We start from the raw sequence: 13560 nt of genomic DNA on the forward strand, positions 1-13560 counted from the left end.
AGTGGCTGGGCAGCCTGAAGTGGGTCCCTTGCCCGATGCCCCATGGCCCTTCTTGCCCGGTGCCAGGGAGCCGTGCTTTCTCATTTCTTTTTGGGCACTGGCGACAGGGGTGCACTGCGCACCGAGGCACCCAGTGAGTCCTGGTGGGGCAGCTCGGAAGCCAGACAAAGGGTGGGCTCCATGAGAAGCACCCATAAAATGAATGTCCTGCTCTGAGTCGGGGGCCGAAGGTTTTTACAAATACGGCATTTATCCCCCACGTGTGATTTCCCCAAGCACTTGAGGCAGCTGTGGGGGTTACTTACAGGCATAGGCCTGTTACAGTCCACACAGGGCTTAAACCTGGGAGACCGGGGCATGCCCTGCCTGTAGCGAAGTCCCCACTGGGACTCTAACTACACTTAACACTAACTACTATAAACAACTACTTACAAGGCCCTAAGGCTCAAAGTCAGTAAAGACAAAAAAACGCTAGCCCTTGCTATGCAAGGAAAGGCGCTCTGACTAACCACCACGGGTGGTAAGAAGGAACTGAGGGGGGCGTAGGGCTGGCGGAGCCTGATATACCGGCGCATGAGTGCAGCACTCAAGGGGGCGTCACTGCCCACCCTATGGATATCACTAAGGCAAAAATCTCCAATGACCACGCCCGTGGACATGCACACACCTAGAATGGAATCAACATGAGCAAGCCCTCAAACAACAACAGCTTTACACTGAACAAAACGTCTGTGTTTGCAGTCTCAATTTAAGACAACCTGCAGCATTGGGTGAAATGGGAAACAAATCTAAACGCACAAATCAAAGGTTTGTTAGGAACACGAATACTTTCTGGTTTTCACAAGGGTAACCTACTCTGCCAGTCGACCCTTATGCGAATGGACTTAGTAAACAGGGGGATTTTTCTTGGTGTTTTCTAAACCACACAGGGGTTTCAATGCAACAATTCAACCATGTCACACAGCTCATCTTGCACTGAGAGGTCTGTGGGTCACCAGCAATGAAACCGTTCCTAGGGATGCAAAGACATTTTGAGAAGCAAATTATGGGATGCTGTGAGCAGAGATGGGTCTAGAACCGATTAAACCGTCTTCTGCAAAAATTCCCCCCCCCACCTCCAGCTAGAACATTCAGAGTGTTGCGACTGGTTCCTGGTTCAGGGCTTGTTTTGCACAGCCACAGCATTCCATTCTTACATGATACAAGATACAAAGTATGTTCCCCCTGAAGAAAAGCTCTCTAGAGAGCAGCATTAAAGCTGCATCACTCTGTTTAAGAGAGACATTTCCAGACCATTTATTAGAAATCCTAGTTCAAATCATATTAAAGCTTTCCACAAGCAAAAGGGAAAAAAGCAGGAAAATTCAAGTAAAAAAAAAACACAAAAAAAAAAACCAACTTACCTTCCCCATGCCAATCAGTTACCGAAAACGAGAGGACAAGTGTCAGAAAACAAGTCACAACAAATGATTAGCAGTTATCCGGCATACAAGCCCACAGTTATCTAAAGACTGAGAAATCAAAACATTTCAGACTTGTTCTTAAGTGCAGAACCTCGGTAAAGTTTTTTCTCTTCACAAAAAAGATTGATCAGAAACCTGGTAATAGGTTGTTCCACTGTAAGGTCAGAAGGTCATGCAGAAAGACATTTATGCACCTTGTCACAGTTGAGGGTAACTGCACCTGTATTTTGGGCTCTAGGCTCCCAGCTCCTCAGCCATCACCCGACTTGCGTAGAGGCCCATATCTCTCCTCCACCTGACCAGGGTTTTTCCAGGTTTCAAAGTTCCCCTGCTTATACTGATATCCCCAGCAAGCCAGACTGCCTAAACAGGCCAACATCTGCACTTTGCCCTCTCTCTGAATGCTATGAACAGCTGGCATTGTCAGCCATCACAAGTTACCAAACAGCTTTTTCTATGCAAGCACATTTATTCTTAAGGTAAAAAGCATTTCAGAGAAAAAAACAAAAACAAAACCCTGCATGCATGCTAATAAGCTTACCAGAGATCACCCCGACTCCAAAAAGGGCTCTGACAGGAGCCAGTCCTTCAAACCCCACAGGTGGTTTACTGTAGTTACAAGTTCATAACAGCCTTAGCTCAGAACCAGAACAGTCACATCAAAATCTGAAAGAACAGCTCTCCTGGAGCGTTTTCTTCAGAATAGCTACATTAAAGATGAACTTGTATTTGTATTGCAATAACACCTGGGAATTATGGCCCAGGACCCCATTGTGCTCGGCGCTGCAGATCAGGTCTTTTCGGGTGTGTGTGTGTGTGTGTGTGTGTGTGTGTGTTCGTTCCACATGCTGTATGTGAGAACAGCACATGCTGACTTGATGTTTACGGTTTGTTAAAAACAAAGCTGTAAATTTAACACTCCAATATCCTTTCCTCCTTCGATTACCTTAATCAGGGTTTTGTGCATCTCCTGCAACAGATGCTGGTCACAAAAAAATCCAGCTTCTTTCCCTACATTCTCCACTTTGTTGTGTGTTTGCAGAGCTGGTGCTAGCCCACTGGGGGCCCTAAGCAGGAATATTTTAGGCTCCCCAATACTAAAACAGGCAAGTTCTTATAAAAAGCAAATAGGGGGCCCCCTTGAGCTGCTTGGGGCACTCAGCAATTGCTTAACTCTGCTGATGCCTAGCACCCGCTCTGCACGATTTGATGTCACCTGGGAGCTATATTGTAATTGACCTTGTCTATATTTGTGTATAAAACACGCCCTGCTCTACAAATGACGAACAATCAACAATTGCATGAAGAAGAGGCCCCTGGAAGGGAAAATGGAGGAATTTTCAACTTGATTATTTTTTTTTTAAGAAGATGGATACCTGGCATACACTTTACACATTTTCCTAGGGTGAAGTTCTCTCTCAGCCCACACGCCAGCATGAAGCCAGAGTTTGGGCGGTCTATCCTACAACCAGAGGCTGCTCAAACGGCTAAAAATCAAGTGAAGCTGCCGCAGCATGGGCCTCAGTGCAGGCTGTACAAGCCCGCCCGTACACTGGGTACATACTTACATTGCTAGCCAGTGCCGGGGGGTCCTGTGCCACCACATCTTCATGGCTAGTTTTAGACTAAAGCTGGCCTGGGTATGTCTGAGCAGCAATCACACCTCCGATTGCCACATAGACCGACTAAATGGACTCTGCTCATCTTGCTCCCAACCTGCATAGCAGGCTGTGGTGCTGCAGCAGGACGACTCCTCGTGCAGATAGAACGGGCACCTCACACTTCCATCTGCATTGGCTGCTAATGGGCTCACCTTCCCCAGCAAATATGGGGGGGACTTCTTCATCCCAGAGAGAGAGTCATGGGGCTTCTGCGGTGTGGAGCGCCTCCCCCATGCAGGGAATCTCACTCTCCCAGTGAGGCTCCTAACGGTCCTTTTAAAATACTGACGTCCACTTTTAACAGAAGGTTCTCCAGGCCCCATCAGCTCTCTCCCGGCGAGCATGCTCACACAAGGCAACCGCGTTGTACATTTACCTTCCTGTTCCATGAGTTTAATCTGGCCGCACAAGCCAGGTTGAAGATGGGGAATTGTAACGTTCTTCCAATGGATAAGACACGCACCGTCCATCAAAGTTTCAGTTTTAAGATGAAGAAACCCTGACTTCGACCCCCTCACCTCCACCCGACATTACTGTTAAAGCTTCCAGTCCTAGCGTGGCAGGAGACAAGCTTCCAAAGATATCCCACAGATCAGAGTCCTTAGCAGGCATAGCCCTAAGGAAACTATTGATACCACGGAATTCACTCATTCCACTTCCCCTGCCCTGGGGGGCCAGGTTCTACACGGCACCTCTTGAGAGGCCTAGCTCAGAAGGTGCAGCTTGACTTTATACCACCTCGGTGCGGCCCAGATTCTGGGCTGAAATGGCCACTGGCATAAGGGGTTATTCTAATTGATAGCTGCCACTCCAAGGTGGTGGTGTAGCCCAGAACCCAGTGCTATAGGCACACCTCTACACTAGGGCCTAATGGGGCGGGGCACAGAGCTGCTTTCCTCAGTCTTCCGTGGCTCTGGGCTGAAGGAATTCTCCACCAGCCCCTTAGCGGCATCTCTGCGACTGCCAAACCAGTGTATAAAAACGGGGGCTAGGCCCTGCCACCCCTTCTTAACCTTACCGCTCTGTCTGGAACCGAATGTCTCAATACAAGTTCCTTGTGGGGGAGGGGTTAAAATGGCCAATCCTCAATGGATACACTTGTCCTCCCCCCAAAACTGCACAGAAGCGTTCGAGTCATTAGAAGCAAAACTAAGTGCCCAGCTTTCTCATGGCAAATCCCAGTAACAAACAGCAGAGACCTGAACTCAAATGTTTATGTTTATATTTATTACAGCATGGAGGGGGAAAAAAGAACCGTTTCATTCAAAAACCATCCCATACCAATGAAGACAATAATTTAGCTATCCATTTTAAAATACATTAAAACCGGTCTGTCATTTCTCACTTCAAAAAACAAAACAAAAAAAACAAACAAACAAAAAAATAAAAATAGATGACCCATTCTGGAGACCACGGATGTTTCAGCAATACAACAAATCTTCATTTGATTTTTTTTTATTTTTAAATATTAACCTGACTGTAACTATGAGACTGACACCCTTTTCCCACCCCCATCCCCACCCTCAACCCCACCCCCACCGACCTTCTACAGGTAAAGCACAATTAAAATGCCTAGGAAAAAGAAGGCAAACATTTAAAAAAATTCATATTACACACTAAAAAAAGTTTGTCATCTCATGTCTTGCAGTCAGAATAATAAAAACCAGCCAATGTTCCCAAAAAACATCTCAATGAAGGGGTGCGGAAAAAAAGACATCCCTTTAATAAAACATTTTCAACAAATATCATACACAAACTACAATGTATAATAATTACTTTTTTTCCCTCTCTTATTTTAGAACCAGACTACAAGGTAAGAAAAAACACTGAAACAAGATACAATGTTCTCAATAATCGGCACAAAGGGAAATCCAGGGAGATAATATTTTACATAATATGATATACATGGATCAGAAGTGGAGATTTATAAAACAAAGACCAACTACAGGGTAGTGTAATGTACATAGATTCCCAGACTCTGGCGAGTGTCACTTTAACATGGTTGGTTTGTTACTTTTCTGTAGTCACCTCTACCACAAGAAGAAAAGGTAATTTTTTCATTTTTGTTTTTATTTTATTTTTTTGTTACAGAGTGAGCCTACAGAATACCAAGTATACATTTGAACAATTACTTGAAAATATCTCCATCCAGTTCCAAAACACATACAGCGAAACCCTGATAAGATCACATCTTTAAAAAAAAAAAAAAATACAAAACCAAAAATCAACAAAGATGTTAGCTTGAGATCACAGTTACAAAATCCCAGGTCAGATTAACCCTTTCTTTCTCTCTTTTTTTGGTGCGGGGGGGGGAAAATAGCTCAAGGATTCTCGCAGGGGGAAGTACTGAACTCTCCTTGTATTCTGAGAGGGGGAAAAAAAGACTAATACAGTGCATGCCACGGTCACAGATAGTAAGATCACAATTAATTCTTGAGGATGTGATCCTATGAGGGGCCAACTGCATTAACAACTTTCTATGAGGTGGAGGAGTCTCTTCTGGAGGAGGAGGTGGTGTTGTGCTGCAAACAAGAAAAGAAAAACAAAACAGGCCTTCCAAACAAAAACCACCAATTGTAAACTGTCCAGTTTATTTTAAAAAAATAGGACTACAACAGGGACAACATGAGATTTCATATCTAGACTAGCTTCCTGGTGTAGCACAGCACAAACATACAACAGGTTTAAAAGAACAAAGCAAAGAGGTTGGAGTTGGGTACTGGAGGCTTCCATTTGTTTCCAAAAAAAAGAAGAAAAAAAAAAAAAGAAAAAAGAAAAAAAGTGTCATGTACATATATAAATCCTTCCACACAAGAAGGATCTTGTCACGTCTTGAAATATTTTAAGTTTTGTCCTTCATGTTTTATGGAATAAAAAGTTCAGCCTTTTTATTGCATGAAACTAAAACTGGGGTTTGCCCCCTCGCGTCTCTCTGCCAATACACCTAGCTTCTTCTTGCATAATTTCTTTTAGATCCTCCAAATGGCAGCTGACTCTCTTTATCCTGGAGAGGAGGAAGGGGGAGGGAAATCACACACTCATCGTCATGCTGGGGGAATACTGAAAGAGAGACAAACACAGAATGAGTACTGGGCAAACAGGACTGAAATACTAAACGCGGCCAAGGCCAGGGAAGAGGGGATATGCAAGTAAGACTCGGGCTTATGAAAACTATAAAGCAACATAATTGGATATAATAAATCAGAAAGATAGAATATGCTAGAGACTCTTAATTTATCAGCACATAATCCGCTGCATAATGGTCTTTCCAGGGAGAAAATAAGCAAAACAGTATGGGGTAGGAAGCAATTTAAATGCATGCATGTATATAATGCTAAATATGGCGAGAAAAAAGGGGGAGCCTCTCATCTGTAGAGCTTGAATCCAACGTGAAAATACTCTGCAGATCTCAAAGATGAGTGCACATTTGTTCGCAGCTGAAAGCGAGCATGGTTAGCTGGGTCTGCTCAGGGGCAGCTCAGAAACAGCAGGGGGTGGTGCAAGCCTGAGCAAAACTGCTCCCGAGCATCAATAGGGGGTCCCAAGGTTAGACCTGCAGCTTCCCTGCTGTTCCAAACGGCAGCACAGCTGTATAGGGAGGTTTTCGCAGAGTGAAGATGTTTGTCTCTAGCTCACCATGGTAGCTCACTTTCACCCGTCTATTTCACGCACATGATGGCTAGAAAGGGGGCCAGCAAGGTTTATTTACACCTTTATTAAAAACCCTACCAATTGGATGCAGAGCTGCGTTACACAACCATGTGACCCTACTGCTCTCACATTTTTCCTCCCCCCTCAGCCTCATTTGTTACATGCTGTTGCCATCTTGTCTAGCCTGTATGGTTTTTGGTTCAATACCTTGTTCAGAAATAGATCTCAAAACACAGTGCAAAATGCAGGTAAGAGTGATCATCGCTACTTTTTGGTTTTCACTTGGATAGGGAGCTCCAAAGCACAGAGCTTAAGCAACATTCCCAGGGTCAAACAGAAAGGCAGTGACAGAATCGGGATTAGGAACCAGGGCTTCTCAACTCCCAGCCCCCGTGCTGAGTCCCCTGGACCACAGCTAGATCTGTATTAAATGACAACATGCTCTCTCTACCATCATCAGAGATCACCCCTGCCCCTCCAGACCCGGGCCCCACCAGGAAGCAGAGACAGAGCCTTATAAATTTGGTGACACCAAAAGAGAGGGGGCTTAGAGATTGGGTGTCTGAGCAACTCACATTGTCATTTTGGAAGGAATGGAGGAAGTTACCTCCCAGTTCACCATCATCTCTTGGAGTGCCCGGGGGGTTGCTAATGCCACTTATGTTGTTTGGAGAATTCTAAGGAGACAAACGAAGGAGAAGGTGAGTATGCCTCAAATACGTCACTGAGCACAGACTGGCAAAATCCCTCGCTAACGACTATGAGCGGCCGGTGGGAGAGCAGGAGAGAAAGGCCGCGTTTTATACAACCTTCCGTTAGTGCCGAAGCAAACGTCTCATGGGAAAGGGCTACAGGATGGGAGAAAGCCCCTTGTGTCCCTCTATTGCTCCCCCTACATTGGAGCCTCTCCAACCACACACACGATTTCCTCACTGCTGATGCTTCATGAGGGAGGGAAGGACTACGGTTGAAAGGAAAATGATTCACCTTTACGGTCACCACAGTGCACACTTACTTTTGGAAGTCCATCTATGTCGCCTGACCCTATCAAAAGAGGGGAAGAAAGGGAACTTTTATTTGCAAGTTAGTTACATTCCTTGCTCACAGTTGAGGTAGTTCTCCTCCTTGGCTAGCCCATTCAGTGCAGGAGCACGCTGGTGCTTAGAATGCCATCCAGAAACAGGAGGCTGTTGCTACATGCAGCTACTCCAGGGCATTGCTAGCAGCAGGCAATACAGGTCGCAGCTGTGCTAATCCCACACCTCTTAACATTTGCCTCTGGTAAAAAGGAACAGTGGGGGGCCTCAGCTGCCTTTCCTTTGTATGCTGAACTCCAGGGAGTTGAGGACAGCTCACCTGACTGCATGGCACTGTAATAATGGCAGGTTAGTTGCAGGGGCCTTGGCTCTCCCTGTGGTACTCGGACATTGATCAAGCTAGAGCATAGCTCCTATAGCAGGACAACGTAGGAGACGGACTCGAGAGGTTAATGGGCCTTTCTACGGCTTTCAAGTAAACACTAACACTGGTTTTGAGTTTAAGCTCCTCTTCTGACTGAATCTATCAATGCTGCTCCAGTGAGCCTGTGCCTAGTCTACATGCTACAACAGAAGAGTATCCAGCCAGGTGGGCGGACAGGCGGCCTGGCAGGTAGGTCATGGCAAAAGAGGGCCATGTGGGGTATGGGCCAGAGGAAATAGGGTGATTCTCAGACCTCTGAAAGCTCACAGTGCACACGTGCCTCCAAAAAATCACTGACCGGTCTGTCAGGAGCAAGACAGGAAAAGCTACCAGACAATAACATCTCCCTTACAGAGATCTAATCCTGAATGGCAGATCAGCATTAACAGCTTGTTAAGGGTCAGGTCTAGTGCGCTTCCCGCTCAGCCGGCCTTGAGCTTACCTAACGATCCATTCATGTGATGTGGTTCCATACCTCCCATTCCTCCCATTGGGCCGTCAGAACCGGGCCCCATTGGGAACTGAGAAAGAAAACAGCAGAAAGTGTAACCCCAAAATCAGAGACCCGTACTCCTCTCAGCATCAAGCAGATCAGCCCATCCACTGGTAAGGATGGCCTCAAAACAGAACAGAATGTTCTACGATCCAAGTTTTGTCTAGACACGGAAAGGTGACCTGGCTCCTGTTGGGTTGGGAAGCAATATCTCTTGAAAACTTAACTGCCTCAGGAAAGTTACAGCAAACGTTTTGTTCAGTCACTAAGGCTACATCTACACTACAGAGCCCACGTCGGCACAGCTATGCCTACACAGAGTATGTGGAGAGAAGGCGTTTTTCCGACAGGGTAGGAACACCATGTCCAGAAGATGAAGCACTCTTCTGTCAGTACCACTGAATCTACCTGGGGGTTTTGTTGGCATAGCTACATCACTGGGGGGTGCAGGCTGTAATACTTTGGTCCAGATCTGGCTGTTTAGTGTGCGGTTGGTGGTGTGGCCTGCGACATACAGGAGGTCACAGACACTTTGGGGGGTCCCCTCTGGTCTTCGACTCAATTACTCCCGACTCTATAGCTACACAGAAAGCAGGGCTCTGGTTTCACCCTCTGCAACCTCCACTATGAACAGTGTTTACAGAGGAACTAATATCCCTCCTTTAGGTCTATCGACATGCGCAGCGTACAGGGCCCCCCAATGCCCTGGAAATAACTCATTGTGGCAGGCTGATGGGGCTGAATCACAGGGCTATCAAGTCAGCCAAGACACCCAGCGAGGGAAGCGGGTAACATGACAGGTGTCAGGCACATTGGGGAGGGCTTCCTTTCTCCCAGCTGGTTTAATACTCCAAGGTGCTATGCGGGGGGCAGGGGTTCAAACCCCCTCTTACAGAAACACAGTCACAAAAACACACGGCAGTGAGACCTGTGCTCAGACACGTGCGTGAGGTCACCCGTTGGCCCCTCCTGCCCCGGCATCAGCAGACACTCTGCCCCAATAAGAACGGCAGGGAGGGTGGGGACATGCACGCATGTGTGGGGTGACCCCCAGCTGCCTTGTTAGCAGCACTCTGTGCTCTCTCAGCTGACTGAGGCACACGCAATGGTTCTGCAGCTACTTTGCCCAAATAGTTACACTTCCTTGAAACCAGGAAGTGATGTCTAAAGGGCACATTCTCCCCACCAGCATATCCCCAAGTGAACCAGCCACTATAACCCAACGCGGGTGTCAACATGCTGCGCCCTACAAAGATTGGCTCCCTCCCTTTCGCTCGTGACATCCTTCTCTGGCCACGAGGGGGTGTTCCAAGATCACGCCATGGCAAAACCACCTCCAGTCTGAAGAGTGCACAACCTGATCTACCATTGCAAATCCAGGCCAAAGATCTCCCGCCCCACCCACCCGGCAGCACATTTCAACGGCCGGCTGAGGGAGCCAGCCGTATTTCCTTACACCACCTCCCATCTTCCCCCAGTGCTGCTCCAACCACATTCCCAGGGATCAGTGAGGCTTCAACATGATCGCCTAGATCCACCCGAGCCCCCTGTGCTGTGACCATCATCCATCTGTCTGCAGGGGGAACGGATGGGCCTCCCTTTGGGGCCTAGCCATGCAGCTCCTCAAATCAGCCAATAGTGTTTGCTCTTGAGCAGTCTGAAGCCCAGGCGTCAAGTGCCTCGCGTCTGCCAGGCTCCTGACCCACGAGAACAGAAGAGGGAATCTAACCATGCTCTGCCATTTTCCTGGTGAATAAAACCATTGAAACTAGCTAGCAGCCTGTGCACCCCATACCGAGCTGAAAAGCACTCCAGGATTCAGGCAAACCGGCAGCTTCTGCTCAGGCAAGGCCTAGAGACCTAGAGTACCAGGCCTGCTAACGGGCCGGATGGAGGAGCACTCCCCTCACTGCTGAGCAGCTCCTCCCTTACCGAGCACGGAACCAAAACAGACTTCAGGTGGAACCGTCACGCTCTGACGCTCCCCCCCCCCCCCCCCGTTTCTGGCATGACCATTTCTTTTTCTAAGTGGATGGGTGTGATGTCTTCCCACCCCCACACCATTCCTCCTCAGCACACAGACAGGAGTGATGGACCCTCACAGCCGATCCAGCCAACGCAGCCACTTATGGGTGCCACACTGAACAGGGGCAGGCAGATTCAATAACGCGTCAGCTCCTTGGAGCTGGGCCCACCCTCGTTGGGAGACTGCAGAGCACTGAGCAGGCACTACTGTAAAGAAGCGGGGGAAGGTTTTTATCATCACCACCGCCCTCATTTTGTTTCCCTGTCCCTAGATCTGCAAAGCTCACATTACTGGAAATGGCCAAGGGAGTTCCCACTCGAGTCACTTTACCTACGTAAGCTGAAGATAAAACTAGCAAACATCTGTATAAACAGATACGCAGCCAACGTGGGCACAACTGCCCCCCTCCCCTCCCCCCGTCAAAAATGGGTTTGACATCTTACTGTTTTACGTGCCAAGTTGCAGCAGTTCTAATGCCCCTTAAGGTACATCTACGCAGCGAACACCCACGGCTGGCTCAGGTCAGCTGACTCAGGCTCACAGGGCTGTAAAATTGCTGTGTAGATGTTCAGGCCTGGGCTGAAGCCCGAGCTCTCGGACCCTGCAAAGGGGGTCCCAGAGCCCAAACACAACCGTTTTTAGCCCCGCAGCCCAAGCCCTGGGAGCCCGAGTCAGCTGACCCCGGCCCCAGCCCAGCCACGGTTGTGCCACAGGTCTTATTCCAGGGTAGACATACTCCAAAAAAGTCAATCTGGTCTGATCTTTTTCACCTGCAACACCCATCAACGTCACAATGAACATGGCCCTCTTCCCCCCCCCCCCTCCCCCTTATCCAGTTCATTGATTTGGGCTGAGATTGTCAGAGAAGCCCAAATCCCACTGAAATTCAATTCATCCTTTGAAAATCCCTAGCTTTGGGTCTAGTCAGTTTCGCTGTTCTCCCCTGAAGAGTCAGCTTCCCCTGTGGTGCAGGCTTTTGTTATTATATATTCACCCTCCCAGCGGGGAAGAGAGAAAAAAAATCTCACACGTGATCACAAAAAAACCCACCCACGCTGGCAGGGGGAATCTCAGAAACAGGCAATGCTTGGAACCCATAGTTTATAAGTTGACTGTATCCCTTTAAATGTGACTGCTAACTGGATGCGTTGCTGACATGATCTTGACCAGAGCAGCATGAACGGCACCATTTTAATAAGCATAAAAAATTAACAAAGTTGCTGAAGAGTTAATCGCTTTTTGATGGTTTGTTTTATTTCTATTTTGTAACCAATGGCTGAAATCAATTAAACTGCTCTACCCTCAACTGATGAAGTTAATTATGATTTGTTATGGTATCTGATATGTAAATTATTAGAAAGCAGAGACTTACATTCGATCGACTGCCTCCAGGCGGTACTGGATTAATCATTGTGTAGATGTTGTCACTTGAATTGGTTGAATCTGTAGAACAGTGAAGCCCAGTAAGTCAGAGTGATTAATTCATTTCTTAATTAAAACAAACTCATGCCACTTGAACTCATTCTTTTGTATTTTATCACCTAAAATTCCCTTTAAGTACCACCATTTTCTGGCTAATTTGTATTTAATGAAGATTCACAAAGTTTTTAATCACAGAAATTCAACTGTGAAAATAATTCAACTACTGAGAATCACAGGGCCTGCTCGTCAGAAGAGGCGTAGAACGATAATTTGCTTCTATGTATCACTTAACACCTCAAAATTATCCAAACATCCTCCAACATTATTACAATACTGGTATTAAAAACAAATCCCCGAACCAGTCTGGAAAAGGAACCCGTCTCTTTATAATGCACATGGTAACAGACAAACCATTTTAATCACGCCACAATATATAAATGCACAAATGACAAGTGTGCTGCCACGACAGAATACTGGGGCAGTGACTAGCAGCACCCATTAACATATGGATTGTTTTATTATGACCTAGTCTGAAATGTAGGTCAGAGTTCTCATAAAAATGCAGAAGCAGAAAGACAGTCGTAATATTACATTTTAGCTCCACCCCTGCAGCTGTGAAACACCACAGTTACAGAGCAAGGCTACTTCCCTTGAGCCCACCCACCCGCCATCCCCTCCTATTGATCACTACAACAATTACAAAATCAGCCTTGCAAAACTGCCAGAGAAATTTACCAGCCCAGATGCAGAATCTACATGCCCACCTTTATGTGGGGAAGGAGGAGAAAAATCATTGTGGGAGATTTTATTGACCCATCCAAAAAGAATTCGGAATTTGGGGGCGAGGGAATTAGCCTACTGTGGCAAGCAGAATTTTGCAAAGCGGTTTTCAAAAGCCCCTGCAAGTCCTCATAAATCTGACCACCACAATGGCAGCCTCCACAGCCTGACTTGGTCTTTTTAAAGGAGGAGGCATCAGAGTTAAAAACTGGGCGGGGGGAGAGGGGGGGAAAAGGGCGGCACACAGGAAACCTTTCTAGTAAACGGATTGGATTTTTTTTTTTTTTGTAGCTAATACAATTTTAAACCTTGACTGGATTATTATTATTTTTTTGTTTAAAAAAAGAGCAAGCAGTAGCTGATTAGTCAGCCCCTAAACAGTACAAAATGACTCCCTTGCTTTTTGTTTGCTAACCAGCATGAAAGGAATAACAAATAAATATATTCAATTTTTTATAAGGACATTTTGTCAAAGAACAAGCAGCGTTTTGCACATTTCTAGTTTACATGCCTCACAAGGCTGGTTCACTTTAGTAAAACGGGGATTAAACGTGAAGTGACTACTGCTTCTCAGGGAAACAAATCTGGACACGGAGAAGGGCT

At 46.7% G+C, this 13560-nt stretch overlaps 1 protein-coding gene across 5 annotated transcripts in view; it reads right to left on the reverse strand.

Moving 5' to 3' along the window:
• Nucleotides 1–4825: 4825 nt before the first annotated feature.
• Nucleotides 4826–13560, reverse strand: part of SSBP3 (single stranded DNA binding protein 3) — a 136765-nt gene continuing 128030 nt past the window's right edge. For all 5 annotated transcript variants that reach the window (XM_065409594.1, XM_065409593.1, XM_065409592.1 and 2 more), the window contains 5 exons: nucleotides 12128–12198; nucleotides 8679–8757; nucleotides 7791–7819; nucleotides 7351–7452; nucleotides 4826–6184 (listed from right to left, as the gene is read on the reverse strand). In XM_065409594.1, the coding sequence (XP_065265666.1) occupies nucleotides 6155–6184; nucleotides 7351–7452; nucleotides 7791–7819; nucleotides 8679–8757; nucleotides 12128–12198 (311 nt within the window). In that variant the 3' untranslated portion in view covers nucleotides 4826–6154. The remainder of the gene's footprint in view (nucleotides 6185–7350; nucleotides 7453–7790; nucleotides 7820–8678; nucleotides 8758–12127; nucleotides 12199–13560) is intronic.

This window comes from Emys orbicularis, chromosome 8, assembly GCF_028017835.1.
Source record: "Emys orbicularis isolate rEmyOrb1 chromosome 8, rEmyOrb1.hap1, whole genome shotgun sequence".
Taxonomy (NCBI): Eukaryota; Metazoa; Chordata; order Testudines; family Emydidae; genus Emys; species Emys orbicularis.